Here is a 24,261-nt window from a genome sequence, read left to right on the forward strand (position 1 = left end):
TAGTCATATTGATATTACAGTATTAGTCCAAATTCGATGGTAAACACAGCACAGAATTAAGTTTTCAACTTACAATCTACAATGATTTTTCACATAATGTATTGACAGTACAAATCTTATTGTGAAGTGTCTTAAAATGACCATTTATATTGCTGTACAATACCTTTTGATGTGCATATCGTCCGCGGGAAGACGCGCTGATTACAATCTACACACTAATGTTGTGATCAATATAATAGCATACGTTTTTTGAAGGGTTACGAATCAAAACAACTCACCCATCGCGTAAAACACAAGCAGGATCAGAATCTCGGTCTAGTTAAATGTTGTCGTGAAGCTCTCTCCATCCAGATAATGCAACAACAAATTGATCCTCCCTCGTTTTGTTCCAAACTCTTCTTGGGTCGTTTGGTTGGCCCGTACGCTTACAGGAGCTGACACAACCAGGGGCAGACGGTACAGAGATATCCATAAGTTCATAGGCAAGCGCGTAGCCCGACAGGCGCTATCGCATAGTTCCGCATTTGTCCACAACACTGGCTGCGTCCGAAAACTCAAGGCAGTGAGGACTGTGAGGACTTGTTGCCTCGCTGCCTCATGAGGAAATGACTTCGGCCTCGGAGGCCTGAAGGCCGCTTAGAGAAAGGCTTTCCGACGCACTTCAAATGCAGCGTGTTTGAAATATAAACAGAGAGCGCCTTTGTGATAACTAATCACATATTTGAAAACTACAATACTAATTTCTCGCTAGAAATGCAATTAAAATGCTTAAAAAGTGAAAATATACATTTATTTTCACTAAATTTGTGCTCCAGCCGCTTCCTTGGCCGCCATTTTATTTTTTCGAGCTCGACCAGTGTTGTCATGTGGTTTACGTCAGTAAAGGCGGTGACAAAGGGTCACATGGATATTAATGTCATTGACAGGAGACTGCACTGCCCCGTGTCAATGTTTTGAATAGAAATTTTCTCACGATTTACAAGTAGTTGAAAACATTACAGATATTGATAGTAATCAGCTGGACAAAATATATAACACTGGCCTAGTGGTTTTTGGAGATTTTACTGCAAATATCTTACAAATTGCACCTTTAAGGGCTTCTGAAGAAACATGGCGGCCCAAAATGGCGACTTCCATGTAAGGGGACCCTCAGTGTATGTAGATAAAAACGTCTCATTCTAAGGTAATAAACACATAACGGTTCATTATAAAAGGTCTTTATACACCCCTGATAATATAGTTTTATATATTATTTTGGATTTCTGTCAAACGATCCTTCTAAAAATTACACACTGCACCTTTAAAGCGAACATTTTAGCATGTGCGATATTATCCTACACTACACAGGAAATACTTTGCAATTACAAAACTTGTGGCTACAACTGGTACTGCAATCACACAACTGGTGGCCAATACACAAAATGACAACATAAACATCAGTTGAGGGCTGCAACCACGGTTGTCAGTGATATAAGTATTTGAAATGAAAATGATTTTTTAATGTCTAGTGACATATAAGGGCCAGAAAACGTCTTGCATAAAATAGATTCAAGCATTTTCAATGACCTGTATCTATGTATGTATATTTTAAAAAACTTCCCAGGGCCTTGAATTTATTCACCCAGATTCACAAACTTTCAAGGATTTCAAAGACCCGTGGGAACCCTGATAATGGGAGGGGTTCCAGCAGACCAATCACAGCACTTGCGGCCCACATTAGAGCGGGTGCATTGTGACATTTTTAGAGAGGGGCACGTCAGGCTACCAGTACAGCCTACGGTATAGGTATGGCGGACATACGGCAATGCTCCCTTCATTCAATACCAATATGCTTAAATAACTAATTTGCATATCCACCACAAACATCCATAAGAATGTAACGTGTGGACTTTACGGCTAGACAAAAAAGCATAAACCAGTAAATGCATTAAAGGAATAGTCTACTCATTTTCAATATTAAAATATGTTATTACCTTAACTAAGAACTGTTGATACATCCCTCTATCATCTGTGTGCATGCACGTAAGCACTGGAGCGCGCTGCGACACTTCGATAGCATTTAGCTTAGCCCCATTCATTCAATTGTACCATTTAGAGATAAAGTTAGAAGTGACCAAACACATCAACGTTTTTCCTATTTAAGACGAGTAGTTATACGAGCAAGTTTGGTGGTACAAAATAAAACGTAGCGCTTTTCTAAGCGGATTTAAAAGAGGAACTATATTTTATGGCGTAATAGCACTTTTGGGAGTACTTGGACTCGCCTGAAAAGTCCGCTCCCCTTCTTACTCTCATAATGGGAGAGGGAGGGTGTTACTGCGCCGAGTCAAAGTACTCCCAAAAGTGCTATTACGCCATAAAATACAGTTACTCTTTTAAATCCGCTTAGAAAAGCGCTACGTTTTATTTTGTACCACCAAACTTGCTCGTATAACTACTCGTCTTAAATAGGAAAAACGTTGATGTGTTTGGTCACTTTTATCTCTAGTAACTTTATCTCTAAATGGTACAATTGAATGAATGGGGCTAAGCTAAATGCTATCGAAGCGTCGCAGCGTGCTCCAGCGCTTACGTGCACGCACACAGATGATAGAGGGATGTATCAACAGTTCTTAGTTAAGGTAATAACATATTTTAATATTGAAAATGAGTAGACTATTCCTTTAACAAACAAACCCATTAGCCCAGAGCATCAGAGCCTGTAAGATCATCTACAAGCTAAAGCTGTCCTTGCAAATCAGATTAGTATATAACAGCAAGTTTAATATCAGGCTGACAATATTAGAGATACTTTAAGGTTTTGAATGAAAGATAACTGGCAAATAAAGAGTGGGCTATATTCGCTCATTTTTGAACCAATGTACGCAAAATGCTAAATCAGAGAAAAAAAATCATCAAAACCTTTTCAATTTAATTATAGTTTCTGACTTGCAAAATAAAAACCAACTAAAATTATTATGGTTACCTTCAGGAAAATCCTGCAGTGAACACAAAAATAGCACAATTTATGTATCGATAATCAATCACTGGAAAATGATCATGTGCATATACTCAATAGTCATTTATAAACTTAAAATCAGAGTAGCTTATGACTAAATGTTAAGGTTTAGAAAGCATGAGGAAGCAAAATGGCTGACAGCTTAATCTGCAAGCATAAGATGGAGGGTCTTACCTGCGTAACGTAATGGTGCATCCTTATCCAAAGCTATCAGTGGAGGGTCCAGGAGAACTTTGTCGTCGTTTTCTGTCACAATACCATGATACGTGGTCTCGATCCATGGTTTGTGCTTATTTACTGTGGAAAATAAGGAGAAGCAGTTTATTTGGTGCTGACTGCAACCAACCGCAGGGCAACTGACTATTATTTTGTTTTTCTGGGAGAGTCAGGAAAATCACACACTAACAACTTAGGCTAGGCAGTACGATTTGATGTTTTTTGTTCTGCTGTTTTACATGAACTTACTCTATTAGCAGGCAGGACTGTTTTACAACATTTACATGTTGCAAAAATAGGGATAATGCAAAACAAAAACCAGGATACTGCAAAAATACAGCTTCAAGTCAAGAAATAAAGAGACAGAAGTGCAACACAAAGAATAGTTTGATTGTTTATGGTATATGAGCAGGCGAGCACATGTATGTCACAGACTCAAACACAGAGAATTATATAACTAAAAATTACATTTTTAAATTTACGAATTTATATTTTTTAGTTATAGTGTCCATCAAAATTCCACATAAAAGGACAAAATATGTAACACGTGCTGGCAAAATGAGTTGAAATGTGCAAAGTGTAATTTTGAGCTACAGTCAAGAGAAAGTATAAATGTCAATTTTGGTACAATTTCAAATATGTACATTAAGCCCACATCTAGCAATCCCAATGCTCTAAATATTCATTATACATCTGAAATGATCTTAATTTGTATGTCTTCTAGAAGGTGTACCATCCTGAATGCCAAAAATCCATGTCCATCCACATGTAAGTCTGACATTTTGGTTCTAAAACATGCAGGAATTAGAAAATATAGTGCAGGACTTGCTTGATGTTAAAATAATTATTGAGAGTTTAAGTTCGGGACCTAATTGATGTTAAAAGAGCTTTAAAGATAAGACATGAAAACGATCTTCCTCACACTGACTGACAAATCCGAACCATGTACACAGATGCGCGAGCACGCGGCCCTGATATATAGACACCTACACAGAATTAATGTTTTTTTATATTTACATTGACAATATTTCATGCAAATATAATCTGTTATGTCTTAAGTGAATGCTTGGTTACCTGAAAATATCTGATGTGTAACATATACTGTATTAGATTCTTTCATTACAGTAGATCTTAAAGCTGTCTGTCTTAATGTCAAACAAACAATAAATGAAAGAAAGAAGTTAAACATATGAAGAGTTTGGTTCCAAAACGCAATAAATCCATTTTGACAAATTTCTGTAAAAACGTGTTTTCTATACCAAGAAAGTGACGAGATGAAAACCACTATTTTCTGTTACAAACTTTCACATAGCATCTTTAGGTTATAAAAACATAAAAAATTCAAATCCATAACTTGATTTTAAAAGATTTATTATAAAAATAATTTTTTCCACAAAATGCAATAAATCCATGACAGTTTTTTTTTCCAAAATGCTAGAAATCTATTCAATCAAATGTGCATCCATCTTTGCCATTTTATATTCATTTAGTTAAACAGTTGTACACACTGATAAAAAAAATAAACATTAATGGCATTAATGAAAACACTTACTTTGTCATATTAAAAACACTGTCATTGCTGCGGTTATACTTGACGTCGTCGCTTAGCATTTTTCACAACGATCAGCTGTAAAATGTTTTGGTCCTGCTCGATTTTCGTTGAGTAAAATAATGTAAAGTTTTACATAAGATCCCCTGGGGTCAATGTGTTAGCATGAGAAGCTTGATGCCGTCGGGAGAACAAGCGATCGTCTCCCGAGTGCCTCTTGCGTAAAATATTAGATGGCTTACGTTTCTTTCCCGTCACAGAAAACCATCACAGGTTTATCAATGCCATTAAAGTATAATTTTGTTTTGTTTGTTGATCACGAAGTACAAAGTAGATGAGGAAAACTAGGACTCCATGTACTCAGCGTGCCGCCATTGTTTGTTTACATTGCGTGAATGGTCCGCTGTAATTTTTGGAATGGACTTAATGCATTCTGTAAAAAAGGAGGAGTGGGGTTTATCGCATTTTGGGAAAAAAATCGAGAAAAGATGACAGAATAACACGGCGGATATTGGATTTTGCGTAAAATTAAGAATTTACATTTAAATACTGACCTGATATAATATGATTTTGGCAGTAACTCATTTTTTTCAAAAATGCCGTGTATCGCGTTTTGGAACCAAACTTTTCATATATTTTTCCTATAGATATTGTTTTGACTTTGTGTGTGCTTAATTTATTCGTTTTAGCAGTAATTTTAAGGTATAGATGCGGTGAATTTGTTTTTGAACCTTCAAAAGAACTTGATTTTTCTCAAACAGGTCTCTGTCATTTTTCCAACAAATCACACATCTATTTAAAGGTTTTTTTTTAATAGAGAATGTCACAATATAAATAACAAATTTTTGCTACTTTTCTCATTACGACTCATTTTGCCAGCTCAGGTCACATATTTGTAAAGAATATGGCTGAGCGATATTTAATAGGGGTGGGACGATACTGATATAGACGGTGATGTCTCATTCCATATCCTGCTGGGAAAAACAACAGACGAGTTTTACATACAAAACTCAATATACTTCCCAGCCCTATAGTAAAGAATTTAATGTATTACATTATAGATACCAATACTGACAAAGTTGAAGTATTGATATCCTGTTAATAAGAACATTTATGATCATATCAAAATTGATGTCATGTTAATATGATAATATCGTAAATAATTCAGTGCCAGTATCTGATTTACACTTCAACATGCCGTTAAACATCTTGCCCAAAATCTCTATCTGCTTCAAAAAAAAATTGGCCAAAAAACTATTTGACTAGTAATTGTTAAATTAGTCGATAGATTAGTTGATATAAACATTAGTTGATATTAAATCGTTAGTGGCAGCCCTATATTGTAACAAATTTAAAATAACCCATATTTGGTTATCATACCGTAGCTGTGTTATAAAATGAAAATATAAGATTTTGATCACAGACCCCACTTCTACTAACTGATATATCGCAGTTCTAGCGTGCTGTGGCATTTGCCGTCTTTGTTTGCTCAGCGTGTGGAATCTCAGTGGCTCATTACTGTTGACTGAAGGCTTTGAGCTCTGAAAGGACAGAGGACAGATGCAGTTGCTGTGGTTTAGCTGTAGACTGCAGATTGACTGCAGCAGCACTGTCTGGACGCAGAGGTTGATGTGAAGGGCATATTGCTCTGTTCACCGCCTAATCAGTGCCCACACCCAAAATGTGAGCACATCAGCAGTTGCAGGGTGAAAGGCGATACTTCTGCAGTGCTGATCTCATTGTGTGAGCAACTGACAGTAAGGCAGAAGCAGGAAATGGGGAGCTCAGCAGATTGATGCTGTCATCAGCAGGGTCCAGACTCAGTTGGCTAAATCAGAGCTTAGGGTGAGCTGAATCATTTAAGTAGCATAATGCACTTCCTAAAAGACATTACGTCGCTCATGTGTGTCTTTCAAAACATAACTGAGTGCCTAACTAATTCATAAGCATCAGCCATTTCAAAAATAGTTCTGGTCCCGGTTGTTGATTGACTGGTCAATATGACATTGCAGTTTGGCTATAATACACAATGCAGATTGCAGCTATGATGCAAAACTTGTTACTTTGATTCTCTTGGAATACTGTGTGGAATGCTTGGAACATTCCGAAATCCTTTTGGGATCATATGGATCTGCATGTTCTGCCCAAACTTGTGAAGCTTCTGCATGCTGTCATGACACGATATTAGATCTTATGTTAAAGGATTAGTCCATTTTCTTAAAAAAAATCCAGATAATTTACTCACCACCATGTCATCCAAAATTATTATGTCTTTCTTTGTTCAGTCGAGAAGAAATTATGTTTTTTGAGGAATACATTCCAGGATTTTAATGGACTTTAATGGACCCCAACACTTAACAGTTTTAATGCAGTTTAAAATTGCAGTTTCAAAGTACTCTAAACAATCCCAAACAAGGCATATGGGTCTTATTTAGCGAAACGATTGTCATTTTTGGCGGGAAAAATAAAAAATATGCACTTTTAAACCACAACGTCTCGTCTTCCTCCGTTCCTGTGACGTCAAGAGGTCACGGGTGACGTATCGAAACTATGCCCCAGTGTTTACAAGTGTGGAGAAAGAGGACCGTTCCAATGTTGTTGTATGTCGAATGATACTAATTAATGTCTTTGACTCTTTGTGTCACTTTATTGTTTAAAATGGTCCGCAAATGTGCGTTTCATATATGTAACACGTGACCTTTTGACATCATTACGCAATTACGTGAGGTCGCGCTGGCGTGTCACACAGCGGGAGGAAGACGAGAAGTTGTGGTTTAAAAGTGCATATTTTTTATTTTTCTTGCCAAAAATGACAGTCGCTTCGCTGGGTAGGACCCTTGTGCCTCGTTTGGGATCATTTAGAGTCCTTTGAAGCTCCGTTAAAACTGCAATTTTAAACTGCATTGAAGCTGTTAAGTGTTGGGGTCCATTATAGTCCATTAAAATGAGAAAAATCCTGAAATGTTTTCCTCAAAAAACATAATTTCGACTGAACAAAGAAAGACATCAACATTTTGGATGACATGGTCGTGAGTAAATGATCTGGATTTTTAAAGAAAATTTACTGATCCTTTAATGTTTATATTTTTAAACCAGCCTAATCTCACGAATTTCCGTGTTGTAGTCACAGAATATTTTATTTTGTTCATTTGTCATTGTCACGGATCTCCGCATTTTCCATGTCCGTACCACAGACTTTCTTTTCCTTGTCAGTTTCACGTATTGGCTACACAATTGTTTTTCCTATTTTCTTATCATTCTCCCTTGGGTTTGGTTAGAACGACTTTCTGTTACATAAAATGACATCCTAACCCAAACCCTAACGTCAATAGTTTAAAAATCCGGAAAAAATGGTTTAAACCAATAGTTAAAGTGACATCCAAACCCCAAATCTAACCCCAAACCCAAGCGACAACGGTTTAAAAATAGCAAAAACAATTGAGTAACCAATACGAGAATCTGACACGGAAAAGAAAGTCTGTGGTATGGACACGGAAAAATGCAGAGATCCGTGACAATGAAACGGATAAATGAGCAAAATATTCCGTGACTATACCACGGAAATTTTTGAGTTCAGGTTGTTTTATACTGTTATGCTAATACAAAATATTTTGTAGTAAAAGAACATTCGTAATGAAATACAAAAAGCCTAAATTTAAGAATTTCTACTAGTAGTGATCTCAGATATTTGGGCCAGAAATGTAAATGATAACATGCGAAATCTAAGAAATGAAGAGTTTCGTTGCAAAACGAGATAACTCAGTTCTTTATTTTTCAGAAATCTCGTTTTTTCGGTTGTGCATTTCAATTAATATCAATTCAACTGCAGTTGGTTTGTTTTGATTGAAGCCTTCCTAACTTAAAAAATACAGTAGCACCATAAAACAAAACAAAAAAATAAACATGTTTTGACAAACGGAAACGAAGTTATCTCATTTTGCAACGAAACTCTTCAAATATCCATTCACTAAAACATACACCTTATCGTCCAACATTGATAAACTCGTTCAAGAGAAACAACACCAACATCTAAAACTGCTGTACTGTACATGTAAATTGTACATCTACCGTCTCCAACTTTCCTGAAAATTGCATTCTGGAAATATCCGTGCCTTGTGCACCTGCTTGAGCAATTCTGAATGATTTATTGGCTTCTCTGTGATTTCTCACAGCTCACCCCGGAGGCGCAGGCCCGATGCGACGCTAATTGAAGGATATAACCTCCAAAGCAATAATGATACCATCACATTCACATCCGCTCCCATTACACACCATATCCAATTTCACACCTTTAGGAAAATAACATGCTTGACAGCGCTATCGCTTCATTTTCATGTTTCTGTACCCTGTTAATTTTCAGATGCATTACCTTCGGGATTTTCCAATCTATGAAAGGTTAAAAAACAACTATTATATCTGTCTATCGACACTTTAAACACATAAAGCCCAACCGATAGCATTGTGTTTAGTGTGTTCAGTACACTAGAGGCTGGGAGGGAGGGCAGTGCTATTGTCTGTGAAATTTGGGATCTGGCTCATAATTCGTCTTGGCAGGACTCAGGTGACCTGGGGCTGCTGCTTGTTGTCTCAGGACAGACTGTCAGACCGGACAACCCTGATAATCTACTTTAAACTCCCAGTTTAATAAAACCTTAAGAACTAAAATGAGTCACATGCACAAAAAGAGTGGATGGATTTCTTTTCACTCCGGCCAAAGTCCTTGCCATACCACAAACATACCGATAATACTGTGAATCACACACAAATGAACACAAATAAAGTAATTATCAACACTGAAAACCTGTTCACAAACAGGCACAGTGTGAATTCTATAATGTCTAAAGATGCTCTACGGACAATTAAGTCAATGTGTCTTTATTTGGTGATGTTGTGGTTCATCTCATTAAGGGTACTTGAGACCTCTTGAAGAGCATTCATCCATGGCAGCGATCCCAGCTAAAGAGAACCACTAAACACCAGCCAAACACCTGCTAAATACAGGCAACACTCCCACATATACACACACAAAACCATGTGCAAACGGTTGTAAACCATATGGTGGTTCACATATCACTCACTTCTCTCACCAAAAACACATTAACCAATCAAACAGCAATCAAACCTTCTTAAATTTCCTTATTGAGTCATTAAACAGTTTATGCTTGAAAACTCTGTGCAAATTTCCGGCTTCCATCATTACCGACTGAATAGCTGGGCATCAATGAGGAAGGTCTGGTTATGAGGCTGGCAGTAAATGAAACACATTACCAAAAGAGCTCTGATGTGGTTGATATAATTTCGGAGTGCTGTGTGATTCTGGCACATGGCAACAGTTTATGGCGTCATGCAGCCAGATGCTTGTTTTACATCCATTTCACATAGAAGCACTTCAGATATAGTGGGCTCATAGTGATAATTACTGCACATCAAAACAGCATCTCCTAATGGCAACAGCCGTATAAAAAGTGCTGAGACATGTGTATGTAAAACAGATGACTATAAAGGGAAACACTTAATTCTGTCAAAGTCTGAAGAGGTTTATACAACGTGCAGTAAATATGTATAATTTAAACATACCCCTAAACCCCCAAGTATTATAAATAAACAGTTCAACCAAATATGCAAATTCCCTCACCCTTATGCCATCCAAGATGTATAAGACAATTGAGCAATTAATAATTTTATATACACAGTAATTTTTTTGTTAAAGGGAACATTTCACAAAACTTTTTTAAGATGTAAAATAAATCTTTGGTGTCCCAAGAGTGTGTATGTAAAGTTTTAGCTCAAAATACTATATAGATAATTTATTACTAAAGCATGTTAAAATTGTCACTTTATAGCTATGAGCAAAAATCTGCCATTCCTTTTACATGCAATTAAGCTGATCTCTGCACTAAATGGCAGTGTCATGGTTGGATAGTGGCATATTATCTCATTCTGACATCACAAGGGGAGCCAAATTTCAATTACCTATTTTTTATCAGATGCTTGCAGAGAATGGTTTACCAAAACAAAGTTACTGGGTTGATCTTTTTTATATTTTCTAGGTTAATAGAAGAACTGGGACCCAATTATAGCACTTCTAAGATTTTCATGAATGTCCCCTTTAAAAAAAATCAACTATAAGCAAGTACAAAAAAATTAGTGTTCAAAATTTTTCCTTACAATACCACAATTCAATATAACAATGATTTTTAAGTTGAGCTGTCGTGTCTAACTTCATGGGAAATGTCAGTTGATTTTCAATACACGTAAAGATAAGTATGTAAAGTAACCTGCAATTTTATTTTTCAAACAGAGATGGGGACAGAGAGGCAAAAGTTGCGAACTGGAGCATTAAAATGCTGTCAGTGTTGTTTTATCTTTTTTACTCAAAACATTGAAACTCCAAAAAGCACATCCATCCATCATTAAAGTTTTCCAAAAGACTCCAGTGTGTTAATATGTTTTCTGAAGCAAAATGATACTAATGTGAAAGAAACAAATAATATTTTAAGCATTTTTAGCAAAAGTAACTCTCTCCCCGCCATTGACAAGTTCTCGTCAATTAAAAAAAAATTGCATAAAAAACGTGATAGATGGTAGGGATGTAACGATTCAACCGTGTATCCCATTAAAAATGCCTGTCTGAAATCGATTCTGAATCGCAAGGCTGGGATTCTTTATTTCATGCACAGCTTGTGCGTGTACTACGGCATTTGGTCAGTAGGAAGTCCTTACCAATCTAAAATCATAACGAGTCGGATTCGTTTATAACGTGCATTTAAAAAAGCAACACTCGTTAAACAAAATAATATAAAATATTCAATATTATCATGAAAATACCTGAAACAATTTGAATAACAGTGATATAAATATTCCTGTAAACATTTCCTGGAATAGGATTCGTAATGCTACTTCTTCGGTGGCACAAAGAGAGTTTCTGCACGGGAGCGCCCCCTGGCGTTCGGATGTGCCTGGATTTCGCCGTAATTCATTCAAATTCATTCATTGAGAAAACATGCATTTGCACGGTTAATCATTACACCCCTAATAGATGGTGCACTTACCCAATTTATGAAAAAACTAAAGCCAAAACGTTATTTTCTAATTTTAAACTCTGTGTATGTTTTGATAATCTTTCTGAATCTGATCTCTTAAATACCTTCACAAAAATGCAATTGTTTCAGCTTTTTGCTTAAAAAGTTGTATTTTTAAAGAAAAATACCCATGTTAAAGAGTTTATAAGCAGAGAAAAAATATAAATAGGATTAAAATGTTTTTTCCCTGTTTTATTTATTTGTTTAAAAGCAGAGGGTCTGTTCTTTCATTTGATATATTTGAATGTTTATATATTTTTACAAGAAATTTTTTCTGAAAGGCATTTTGTGAAACTTAGGTAAAAATCACAAAAATGCTGGCGTGCAACTTTTCAAATAAATGGCTGGCGGGGAATGAGTTAAACCTATTTCTAAAATCTATTTAAAGCTAGATTCAAATCAAACTGGTTCTGAAATATCTTGTAAAGAAAAACATATGACAACTAGACTTGACTCGTAAACATCCGATAACCAATGACATTTAAACTTTGTCACTCAAAATATCTATCAGAATATCAGAGATCCATGAGAGTGAAGTCTTTCAAACCACACCCAATACTCTAACGGCAGGGTGGTAAGTTTTGGGCCCACCAAATCGAGTATTGTGTTTGCTAACAATCTACAAAACATGATCATTAGAGCTAAATGGTCTACTTTTAAAACTGCAGTAAACAATATTTTAACTTGACAAGCGTAACCACCATCCAAGCTCCAGATTACTGTGATTTGGCTAATATCAGCAAATTAAGCCATTTAGCCCTCATTAAACCTTTTGAATGCATGCGGACTGAAATTAGTGGCTAATGATGCAGTGTAATAGGAAGACACGGTTGACTTGGAACTGTCTCCTAATTACTAGCACTCAGAATTGGGGATTTTAGGCCAAGCTTAAGAAAACGTCTGGCTAACTGCTTCCTGTGTGTGTTCTGAGAATAGATGTCTATAGGGTTAAATAAGCGCTGTCTGCCACGTTCATTTGGAGTCACCTTGAACAAGCAGCATCCTTATAATGCAAACTGCTAATCTCAGCATTCCAACCCACATATTGAAGTTGGCAAGCAGAGAATCGCAAAGTCAATTTTTTTTTACATGCCCATCCATGCCCAACTCACTTAGACAGTGTCACCAAAATGTAGGTTAAGAAGCAGACCATATGCAGCCAAAGTGTTAGTGACTGATCAAAAATATTATTGTAAGATGTCTCGGCAGGCAGCATGTGCCCAACACAGATGGGAGGTCTGGGTCACGGACTGTTGTGCTATGCCTGGCATGCAATCCTGTTAGCCAACATGTAAACCCATTGACATCTAATCCCATAATGAGATGCTCTTGTTTCATTTACTCACAAGGTCACAGACCTGTGCAACTTTACAAAGTGTTGTGATGTGACACATATGCTTTGAAGTGAGTCATAGGTCACGGACACAGTTATTCTCGTTTCGTTCAGATCACACTATAATTTTTGGAACATGAAAAGGGAATCTTAAATTACAGCAGATTTAAGACACGTATTACATTTAAGCATTTGGTAGATGCTTTTATTTAGAGTGACTTCATTTAAGATATAAATTTTTTCAGTATGTGTGTTCCCTGGCATCAAACCCATGACCTTTGGACTGTTAACACATTGCTCAATCAAACTCTTTCCTCGCCAGTGTTTTTTTTTTTTAAAGTTGCTAGCCAGAGCCAGCATTTTTCATGATTTTCACAAAAGTTTAATGCCTCCCAGAAAATGTTCTTCTTTAAATATGTAAACATGCAATATATCAAATGAAAGAACATACCCTCTGCTTAAAAAAAAAAGTTTCATTCTACCTTCATTAGTTCTCTAATTATCACCTCTCAAATATGGGTAGGTTTCTTTAAAAACACCAAATTTTGAGCAAAAAGCTAAAAAAATAAAATTTTTGTGAAGAACTTTTGTTAGAGTTCAGATTCAGAGCGATCCTCAAAACATACACGGACATACAGCTGTTTGCCCTAGAGCAGAGGTCCCCAACCACCGGGTCGCGACCCAGTACTGGGTCGTGGACAAGTTGCCACCGGGTCGCAAGAACGTCCCGAAAAAATTTTGTATAATAGCCACGTAATAGCTTAATCGGGTATTTTGTACTTTAAGAGCCGACTACAAATAACATCAATCATTTCCACTTTTGTACAGAGCCGCGCTCTCTCTCTTTTTCTCCGCCTCTCTCTCTCTACCAGCGCATCAGCGATCACATTGCTGTCATTAGAGTTTGAGCATAGGCTACAGTACTTCTAAAACACAATCGATAAAAGAATTGCGGAGGTATGACTTTATGAATCATTTGCAAATGTACGTCGCAATGATGTACATATGCGGAGACGTTCAACTGTGTGACAGCGCAAATGACTGAAAAGTAATTATTTTATTCTTCTTTAAAACAACTTCAGAATTATCCATCGATCGTAGCACCATGATCAAAATAAACTATTAGGCTAATAATATTTTAACAGCTACACTTTAAACGTAGGTTTGAAAGGAACCTAAACTTGGCAATCATCATTAATCACAGACACGAACAGCCATTGATAGAAATTCGTGCTGGGAAGGACGAAAAAGACATTCATCTCCAGAGACACGAAAAACAGCGGAAATTCGTGTCATCAAACACGAATAAATTAATCAAAATTTTTCGTTACTATAACACGACTTCCCGTGAGACTGTGTTGGGGGTGAACGTAAGTCTCCGTGCCTCTGCGCCCAGCCGAAATTCTTCTGGCGTCTCTCCTCCTTCACTGCATTTTTCATCTCTTCTGTTACTTGGAATTGGCTCTCGAGCCCGACCAAGATTCGAGCTGCCTTCAAGAACAGCAAGCCAAGTTCGTTTAGGATCCATTAATTATTAAGACTAAATGGGCAGGAAAACTAGTAAAAACAATGAAAGTAAAAAACAATCCGCCAAAATATGGTTTTACAAGTCTATAGAAAATATACTATAGCCTAAGTAAAGCAATTATTAATTTTCCTAATGCATGGTTGTTATCTTTAATTCCGTTTAAAACGTACATTTCGAAAAGGAGGATTTTCAGCACTTTGTTTGAACAGCAACTCAGCGACCCCAAACCTCCACCCCCCCCCCCCCAATCTCACTCCCGGTCCGCGAAATTTTTTTAAAGCTGAAACCGGTCCGTGGTGAGAAAAAGGTTGGGGACCCCTGCCCTAGAGTGATACCTCCGGGTTTTATAAGTTGCAAAAGACAACCTGCTGGATAATAGCGGTATTGTGGATTGCCGGAAAAATGTCAAAACGGGTCATTGAAATATTAAAAATAATGCAGCCCGAAGTGGTAATGAGTGGCTGTTAATTGTGGATGTGCACTATTTACGGATAATTCAACGGACCAGAGTAAATTTTTTCACCTATACCACAGTTACCACACCATAAGACATTGTTCTGATGTTTTATTTTAAAAGACATTTGACAAAAAATTTGGCCGTAAATGCTATTATGAGTAGGACTATTTTCTCTGCATTAATTATTTTGGAATAATTAAACGGCTTGTCGTCAATTATTCCTTACTTAATAAAAATTAACATCAGAAAAATTCATACATTGTTCTAAAAAGAATTATAATATTCAAACTATGTAAAAAAAGTTTTTCTAAAGTCGAAACTATAACAAGCTACTTTTCAAATAATTGTGTTGTTTTTAATAAACTTTTATCATCTAACCATTGTTTAACAATTTAAAGACCTGAGAATATTACATTTAGGTGGTGGGACTCCAAAGGAAATCAGCAAGACCTATTCCGGCAATTATTTGGTCATAAATTACTCCACAGGGCCAAATTTATCATTACTGGTAAACGGAAGCAATTTATGTAATGTTATTTAATGTCAGGAACCCACGAGAAATTGTTTCTATTGCAGTCAAGCATAAGCAATTACAACAAATACTTCTGTTCGGTCTAATTTTGCCCACTATTGGACATGGGGGAATGGGGGGGCCAGTAAATGGCCATCCTAAAAACAGTGAGCAAGTCGAAATGATATTCTCAAACATGTGAATTCAACTCGCAGACCTCCGAAACAATAACAAGAGTTTGAATGTGTGCGCTCTTTGCATCGTGATGTTTGATTGATGAGGGCAGAGCAAAGGTTATTGTGTCAGCCATGCTCGTCCATCCATCTGCCAGAATCTCTCAAGCACCACCATAAAGATGGGACAGCGTGACTTTTCACATCAGTATGCAAATCTGTGCTTGTTATATATTAAGCAGTGAAAACCCTCAAAAAATTCAAGGAAAGCTTTAACCAAGCAGATCAGACTTCCTCCTGTGTTCTGTTTATGTATGCCCAAATTTAAATAGGCTAGTGAGGTATTTCCGGTCAGTATGGCCCAGAAACATTTTCCGTCATAGTGATCACACTCAAAGTGTGATCTACCATCTCCTTTGTCAATTAACACTGCAGACGCCTCTGTTCTCACCTACAGTGTGAGCGAACTGCGATTTCTCACAGACTGTCTCATACAGCTGCTTCACTTCAGCGTCTATCACAGATTGTAAAAGTTAATGGTTGATCTACACCTTGGCAGATCACTTTCAAGCAACCCCCTGCTACTCTGTTTCGAAGTCTTTACTGAGTAGAACCCATTATCAGGTAAAAAATGCAAGACGAAGACAAACCTAACCCACCATTACAATGGTCTGATCCGATACAAATTAGAGGTGTTTCAAATCGTGACACACATTAATATACCTGCTTGTTATCGATTATGAAGTGCAAAGGTGATATTCACAACTCATTCATGTAATACTGCTCTTTGATCAGTAAGAAGTCCTTATCAATCTAAAATGTGAGTTTGAGAGGTTTATAACATGCATTTGAGCACAATCATTATAAATATTCTTTATCATTATGAAAATTCTTGAAGAACAGCAATATAAATGTGCTTATATGCATTTTCTGAAGCAAGCTGTGTATAAATGGTACTTCTTCTGTGGCGCATATTGATTTTCTGCACGAGAGTGCCCCCTGCCTTTTGGCATTTTAACGTAATTCGTTGAGAAGCATAGCTAGCAAATCCCATTATTAATCATCCCAGCCCTAATAAAAATCACAACTATTTATGCTTTAGAACAAACACACAAAGCTATTTAGCATAAAAATTAAAACAACATGACACATTATGACATAATCTCGAGTTTTTGAGTGTTTTCTAAAAGAAGGACATAAATATAATTGTTAAAATTTTGATTATGTATGCACACACGGTAGACTTTTATACAAGTATGTTGACAAAACAACAATGTACTCAAAAAACAGCTTTTTTGCATTTTTCGCATATTGTTATCTAGAGGTTGAACAATTCATCGGATTTCCCGATAATGATGAATGATAGTTATCGTTATCGGCAAACCCGATGAATCGTTCGACCTCTAGAATGCAGATTTAGACTGATTTTTTTCTGGTTAATTTTTTGAAGACGCAACAGGGAAGACGACGGGAAAGCTCTACATTACAAAGTAGTAGAGTGCCCTCTACTGGCTAAACACAATTAACGCCTAATGCTGGATGTTTTGACACGTGATGTGATCCTAAGCACCGCAGGGATCAGGGATAAATTGCACGTGGAAGTAAAACCAAGTAAAAAGGTACAGTACAATACAGTTCACGTTGTCATATTTTATTATTACAAATTATAAACCTATATAAGTAAGAAATAGATTAGATGCTGCATTAGTTGTAACATATATGTTTCCCAACAAGGCTGAGAGGATTCGAACATTATATTAAGCGTAGAAAAAAAATATTTTGAATAGAATAATGTGCTCTTAAGGCGTTTGGAGAAATCACAGGACTCGAAAGTGCTAGGTTTTTGTCAAAGGGTTGCGCAGCGTCTTTTTTTATACACACCAGTGTATAGCATGCTGTAGTTTTATGATGAACTTCTCAAGGTAACATGCCCGACCAAAATTTGTTTACTGACGTCATTAAATTTTTAATTTGTTTTACAACAGTTCAGATATATATATATATATATATATATATATATATATATATATATATATATACTTAAAAGTGCAAATTATTTAGTCAATTCTGTATTCTAATTAGGTAATAAAGTTATGTTTGAGCTCAGTGAATGAGTTATGAGTGTTGTGTTTGAATTCAGTAAACTATCGGCTAATTTATCGGTTTTCGGCACTTAGTGCCCACCTTGATTATCGTTATCGGCAAATCCTTGGTCATTGTTATCAAAACAATTCCCGTTTACACAAATACGTAAAAAAGCCCACTAAAAACACGGTATTATGCATGACAGGCCAGCAGTTTGCTATGTCACATGCCGTCTGAACATGTTATACGCATGCGCATGATGTCACCATTGTTTACACAGACACGATAGCGGTGTCGTTTTTAAAAGCTTGCACTTTGAAACCCCTTTTTTTAAAGGTGTTAATAAACAGCCAAAACAAAGCCGGCTGAGTCTGACCTAACAAGTAGTTTTCTAATTTGTTAGCGGTTTAACCTGACAGCCACACTTAAATGTTTGCACGGGAATTAAAAAATGGCACTGCCTGTTAAAGCGAACCTCATCAGTCACAGAGAATTGATTGTTCATTGAGTTTAGAGACCCTCTGCACAAACGTAGGGTCCCTGTTCTGCGTTTCCCAAACTATCTACCAGTTATACAGGATTTTTAGCCACACCATAGCAGGGGTTCAATGTGTACTCAAGAAAGTGTCTGTTTGTCCACCAGAGCGAATGCAACAGACCAACATGGGAAAGCAGTTTTAGGGGCGAATGGGGGCAGGGCGGTGTGAATGGTGCTCAATCACAGTTAAGTATGAGGCACACAATGGCCCAGTGAGAGTGAAAGTGAGCCACAATCACAAACACAGAGTTGTTTTTCAAGTCTCCGGAGGCTGTGTGGCACAGAGCTCTCCACACAGGTAACACCTACTCTCTGGTTACCTGTTCCCATGGAGCTCACGGCACTGACGCCATGAGCTGCAGGATCCAGAGGGATGTACTTATCAGGCCAACAAAGGTGAAACAACAGATAGCAAATGGATAGGCTCTCTTTATAGCAAGTGTACTAGCTTGACCTGAAATGAAATCAGGTAATGAGGTTAGGGATAGGGTTACATTACGGCACTAAAAGGTTTCAAAATGGTCCACATTAACATCTCGCTGAAGAATGATCTGTAAGCCTTTGTTCTTCTGTTCTTCGGTGACCCCCCCCCACAAAAAAAGATTTTCTCTTTCAACTCTAAATAGCATAGCATGAAGACTTCCACATCTGTTAGGCATATTCCTTTAGCTTAACTGCTAGTTGATTGGTGATAGGAAACAGACATACTGATGATATCTATAGCCATAAGTGGCCCTGGAAAAAGCATTCACATAATAAATACAAGTAACAATTCATAAACCAACTTCTCAGCAGATCACAGTAAGCAAAGCTAACTAAAAAGAAATCTTTAATTTATATGCCACTTACTGATTTAGTTATGTTGCGTTTACACCAGCCGTGGTAGAGGTGTGAAGCGCGAGTGATTTCAATGTTAAGTCAATGTAAAGACACGCTGACGTGCGTCTGGAGGTCTCGCGGAGCGGATGAGGCGTTTGGCGCAGCGCAGAAGACGTGTTTCCGCCTCATTCTCGCGTCTATTAAGCAGCTGGCGCGGTACAGGCGAATGGTGCTTTTTGTGCATTTTGTGTTTGACGCCCAAGTTGAAAAATTTTAACTTTGCCGAAATTTCACGCCGCATTAACCAATCAGGAGCCTGCCTGCTGCTGTAGCGGCAGCCCCGCCCGGAGTCACTCATTCAACCTGAAGGAACGCTTGATATTGTCCGTAAGCAGTCGCCCGGAGCTATACGACACAAGTTCTTATTTCTATAGAGACAGGAATAAAAAGGAGCTCGCTTGGAAGAGTGTCAGTGAGGACATTGGGCAACCTGGTAAGTTGTAATACACATTTCACTTTTGAGTCACTCGACATTTATCGACACACGTAGTTTATTTTCCCCCTATTGTAAGGTTACCAAATACAAACCGATAACCCTCTTGATAAATGCACAATCAACATCAGTCATCTTGCAAACAGACAACCGCATAGCACTTGCCCCTCCCACAAGAAGCGTATTTTGCTCTGACGGCTGACGCCCATCAAATGCTTGCTTTTTCCACGTGTTTACTTCGCCCTACATGCGCGAATGCATTCAAACTGTTCAAGCGGCAAACTAGGCGCGGTAGACGCGATTTTGACGCCTGAAACGCGGTTGGTGTAAACGCAGCATAAGATCAACAATAGACCAAATATTCAGTAATGACCCATTATTGACAGATCACTGACTCAATTCAGCTCGCAAAGAGGTCAATGAAACTACAACTGACTGCCCAGCCGCCACTGTGACTAAGATGATTGTCTAAAGGAATCTCTGTCACCCCTGCCCTCACCAAAATCACAAAGTGTAGCTATATTTTTAAAAATAGACGCAATGGTTTGTTATCTGTTATGCTTACAAAGCCCTTGGAATTCAAGATTTGATATACATGTTGAATATTTATGTTGTGCCTAACAGTGGGCACATTGTGAGTGACGTTCTTTTTGCGGCACGCGGCTCTGGCCAAGAGACCCTTTGTTTCCCAGAGTTCAAATTCCATGAATAAATAGCATAACATATATTATGGCAGACACAAAAGATAAACAACTGATATAAATATGTAAAACCCTATTTAAGATTAAATTAAACCTAATTATTTTAACAGTCAAGTTAAATAAACCTTAAAAATATTTAAAAAGTAAATCAGACGGCGACTGTAACGTGAGTTTCTCTGTGAGGAACAATAAGAGAACCGCCTGAGGAGAGTCTGCTCAGCTTTTTTTATTCGTCTTCTGCTCCCAGAATTAATGTGCCCTTCAACAGCCTACACTGCAGAAGAGAAGTGCTAATGGATGTCTAGATATCTGCAAAACCAATGCATGAAAAATGTTTTAGTTTTTATGGAAAGCATCCTCTGAGAATTTCCATCAAGAAATCTGTAACTTGGTAAGACATAAAGCTACAGGATTCAGTCTGCTGAAACAGGCAAAACATTTGACCGGGGGCACGGGTGCCGAGCGAGCAGCTGTTTATGTGAAACCTCCTCCTATCTGAAATGTGTTGCTGTGCTTAAGGGCTGTACAAGTTAAGATCTTCCAGACTTTTGTTAACACATAAATCACAAGCAGTCTAGTTTGAGAGTTTGGATTTTGTAACTTTGTCTATTAAAACTTAAAATCTGACAACCATCTGTCAACAGCAGAAGGAGTTCACTCTTTAATTTTAGTTATCCAAAGATCTCAAACTGAGACTTCATTCTGTCATCAATTTTACTTAACAAACTTTACAATTACAATTAAATGAATAAAGATTTGATAGTAACAGCTGTGTACTGACTTATGCAGGTGCATCATGCACAGAGTATGAAACTACATTACAACATTGTTTATTGGATGCACAACAAATTTATAAAGGTGCATTTAAAATGTTATGGTAAATATCTGACAATAGAACATAAAATCCAGCAGCCATCTGTGGAAGCATTGAATAACTGTTCAAATAAACAGAAAGTATATCACTTCAAAGCTGGTCATCTCATGACTGTTTGCCAGGCTACACAGTTCAGTGTAAAGGTGTGGCTTTTACTCCACTTAACTGATAACAGCAGTGAAGTGAGCAGGTGTGTTTAAACAAAGCTGGGCAAACTCAAAGAAACCATGTGTAATCCATCAAGCTTAATAAACTTATCCTAGAATAACAAAAACCATGTCAGACACCTTATTCTTCTGTGGAGTCTGCATACATTTATGCTCCATATACACAACAGAAACTCGAATATAGGGGAACCAAATGTTTCTCAAAAAATCTGAATTTGCTGTCAACTTTAAATGGGAATTAGGTTTAAATAAAGTAATTTTGATGTTAAAGCATTCAACCCACTCATGTGAACATTTTAGGCTAAAACAGGCTGTTCCTGTTGCTCATTTGTTAGAGCTTTCGCATTAGCAATGCAAAAGTCATGGGTTCGACTCCCACAGAACACACATACTGATGAGAAGTTGCTTTGGATAAACATTAGTGGGTAGATGTTTTTGGACTCCACCCACGAACAGAACCACAGAAAAATCAACAACCTATTTATTGAAATGTTTACTATCGGCATGCACATGCAAAAACGAATATGATTGCCTTTATTAATTAAGTAACGCTGTTTTTTCTATTAAAATGCAAATGCATTTACATCACACATATAAAGACATAATCCCATTTCCACATTAAACAGAAATGTATAATGGTTGTGTGTGTGTGTGTGTGTGTGTGTGTGTGTGTGTGTGTGTGTGTGTGTGTGTGTGTGTGTGTGTGTGTGTGTGTGTGTGTGTGTGTGTGTGTGTGTGTGTTCTGCGCGTGCACCTGCAGCGATGTCCTTCAGTGCTATTTGGCTGCGAGTGTGCCGTGACAGAGATGAAGGTTTAAAATCAGACCACATACAGTAATCCACGCGGGATCTGCAATGCGCGCGGCCTTTTATCTCTACCCTTAATCATTTTATCGGTTCAAATAACAAAAGAATGACACACAAACAATGTATCTTATAAAACTGAATGAGTAGGTTGGGGATATTGAGTAGTCAAATTCAGACATATAAAAATTCAGATTTAAAGCAATATGCCTTTTGACAAATAGCAACATGTCTAAATTCTTGGCCACGGGTGTGGGCACCGAAAATTGTTGATGTAAATGATTGACAGTTAAAAATAGATGTCAAGTGAAGCGGATACTTTAAGGTTGGCATCCACTGCAACGAACTAAAGATACATTTTAGCATGAGACGAGAAATTACAGAAAAGATAGATTTTTATTAAGGTGCGATCGATGTATGAGTGCGCGTGACACTGGTGGACGCAACATCCACGCGCTGCGACTGAATTATTTCAGATAATTTTTCCCTAAATGAGCATACTTACAGAAACATTAACAATGTTTCATACATATTCTAAATTATTATTTCCTGCTATTTTAATCTTCCAGCTCTTATATTACGTCTTCACTCGAGAGAGAAGGATAAAGAGACATCGCTTAAAAACATTAATATATAAAGAGATATTCTTATTTGTATTAAAAAATAATAATAATATTTTGGTCTCGCTTACTTTAACTGCCTCCACCGCGCATAATAGTCCCAAAAGCAGACCGACTGCAGACGCGAAAGGTTTTACCTCACGGATCCGCATCCCGTCGTTGTAAAGAAACGCGTAAAGCTTCAAACAGTCTCACTCTGGCTTCTCTCGACCGAGAAAATCAGATTTCACTCAGTGTTATAATAATATCCAGAAGATGTGAATGTGGGATTAGTGCGGTAGATCTAAGATGGCTGCCGCCGCTCTGCTCTCTCAATCACCGTTCAGTCTCTCTCTCTTTCTCGCCGCTCCGCAGCTGCATCCAACGGGAGCGGTGCCCGACTGACGTCACCACTGTTATTGTGGGCGCGCGGGCCGCCCGCTTTGCCCTTTGCATAGTCAAACCACAGAGGGAGAAAGGCAGGGTTTGCATTAAAAACATGCGGTTTGGGGTGTGTAAAAACAGTAGCCTATATACATTCATCCTAAAGTGCTCAAGCGTAAACATTATGATTTGCTGTGCACCATTTAGGATTTATATTGCAGTGCTGCATCGGGGCGTTAATTATTATTTGTATAATGATATGATAAATGTAATTTTAGGCAAGTTACCAGCCATTTTTTATTGCTCAATGGTTGTTGTATAGATTTGCATTTAAGTATAGGCTAAACTTAGTTTATTTCTTCTAAAATTACTTCTAAATTAAAATAAAATAGAAGTGATTTTTGTTTTTCCTCCTTTTCTGTATAAAACAGGTATATACATTTGTTTCATTATTGCATTTTATAAACCCCTTTGGCCAATGAGTTAGTTTTGTTTCTTCTGAGTTGAAGGACATCTGAAAATGGATGAGGGAGGCTGAGGGAGAGGGGTGGGGGTATAGATTTTCTTAAATGAGAGGTGAGAGGTCAAGCCTGAGGAATATAAGCTATAGTTATTTTTGGTCCCTTTAAGAAGCTGTGTAAGATGCTATTAACTGTCCATACCTCTATCTATTAGTTTTGTTTTTTATAGCAACCAACTTTCTTAATAATGTAACCATAATATTTTAAATTAGTGTTTTGGCTAAGTGGCCACCAGTCCTATTCTTTATCAGCATTTCTTTGGGCACACACAGAACCTCCTATTTTTATCATAATGGCTGTAATCATAAAAAATCATACAATTTCAACAATTCAGTTTTCCTGATTTTCTATAGCCTATCAAACCTCTTTTCTGTGTACTTCAGCATGATGACACCCAAAATTTTCCAGCCCGTCAATTTTTTGGTGTTGA

General features: G+C 37.3%; 1 protein-coding gene across 4 annotated transcripts in view; it reads right to left on the minus strand.

The window, feature by feature from the left end:
- clstn1 (calsyntenin 1) overlaps positions 1-23,316 on the minus strand; it is a 53,008-nt gene extending 29,692 nt beyond the window's left edge. For 3 of the 4 annotated variants that reach the window (XM_073875398.1, XM_073875396.1, XM_073875395.1), the window contains exons 1-2: positions 23,015-23,315; positions 3,173-3,292 (exon numbers count right to left, since the gene is read on the minus strand). In XM_073875398.1, the coding sequence (XP_073731499.1) occupies positions 3,173-3,292; positions 23,015-23,099 (205 nt within the window). In that variant the 5' untranslated portion in view covers positions 23,100-23,315. Of the gene's footprint in view, positions 1-3,172; positions 3,293-23,014 lie in introns of all 4 variants that reach the window. The other variant, XM_073875397.1, reaches the window with a different exon arrangement.
- Between the last annotated feature and the right edge of the window lie 945 nt (positions 23,317-24,261).

This window comes from Misgurnus anguillicaudatus, chromosome 13 (assembly GCF_027580225.2).
Source record: "Misgurnus anguillicaudatus chromosome 13, ASM2758022v2, whole genome shotgun sequence".
In the NCBI taxonomy this organism is placed as follows: domain Eukaryota; kingdom Metazoa; phylum Chordata; class Actinopteri; order Cypriniformes; family Cobitidae; genus Misgurnus; species Misgurnus anguillicaudatus.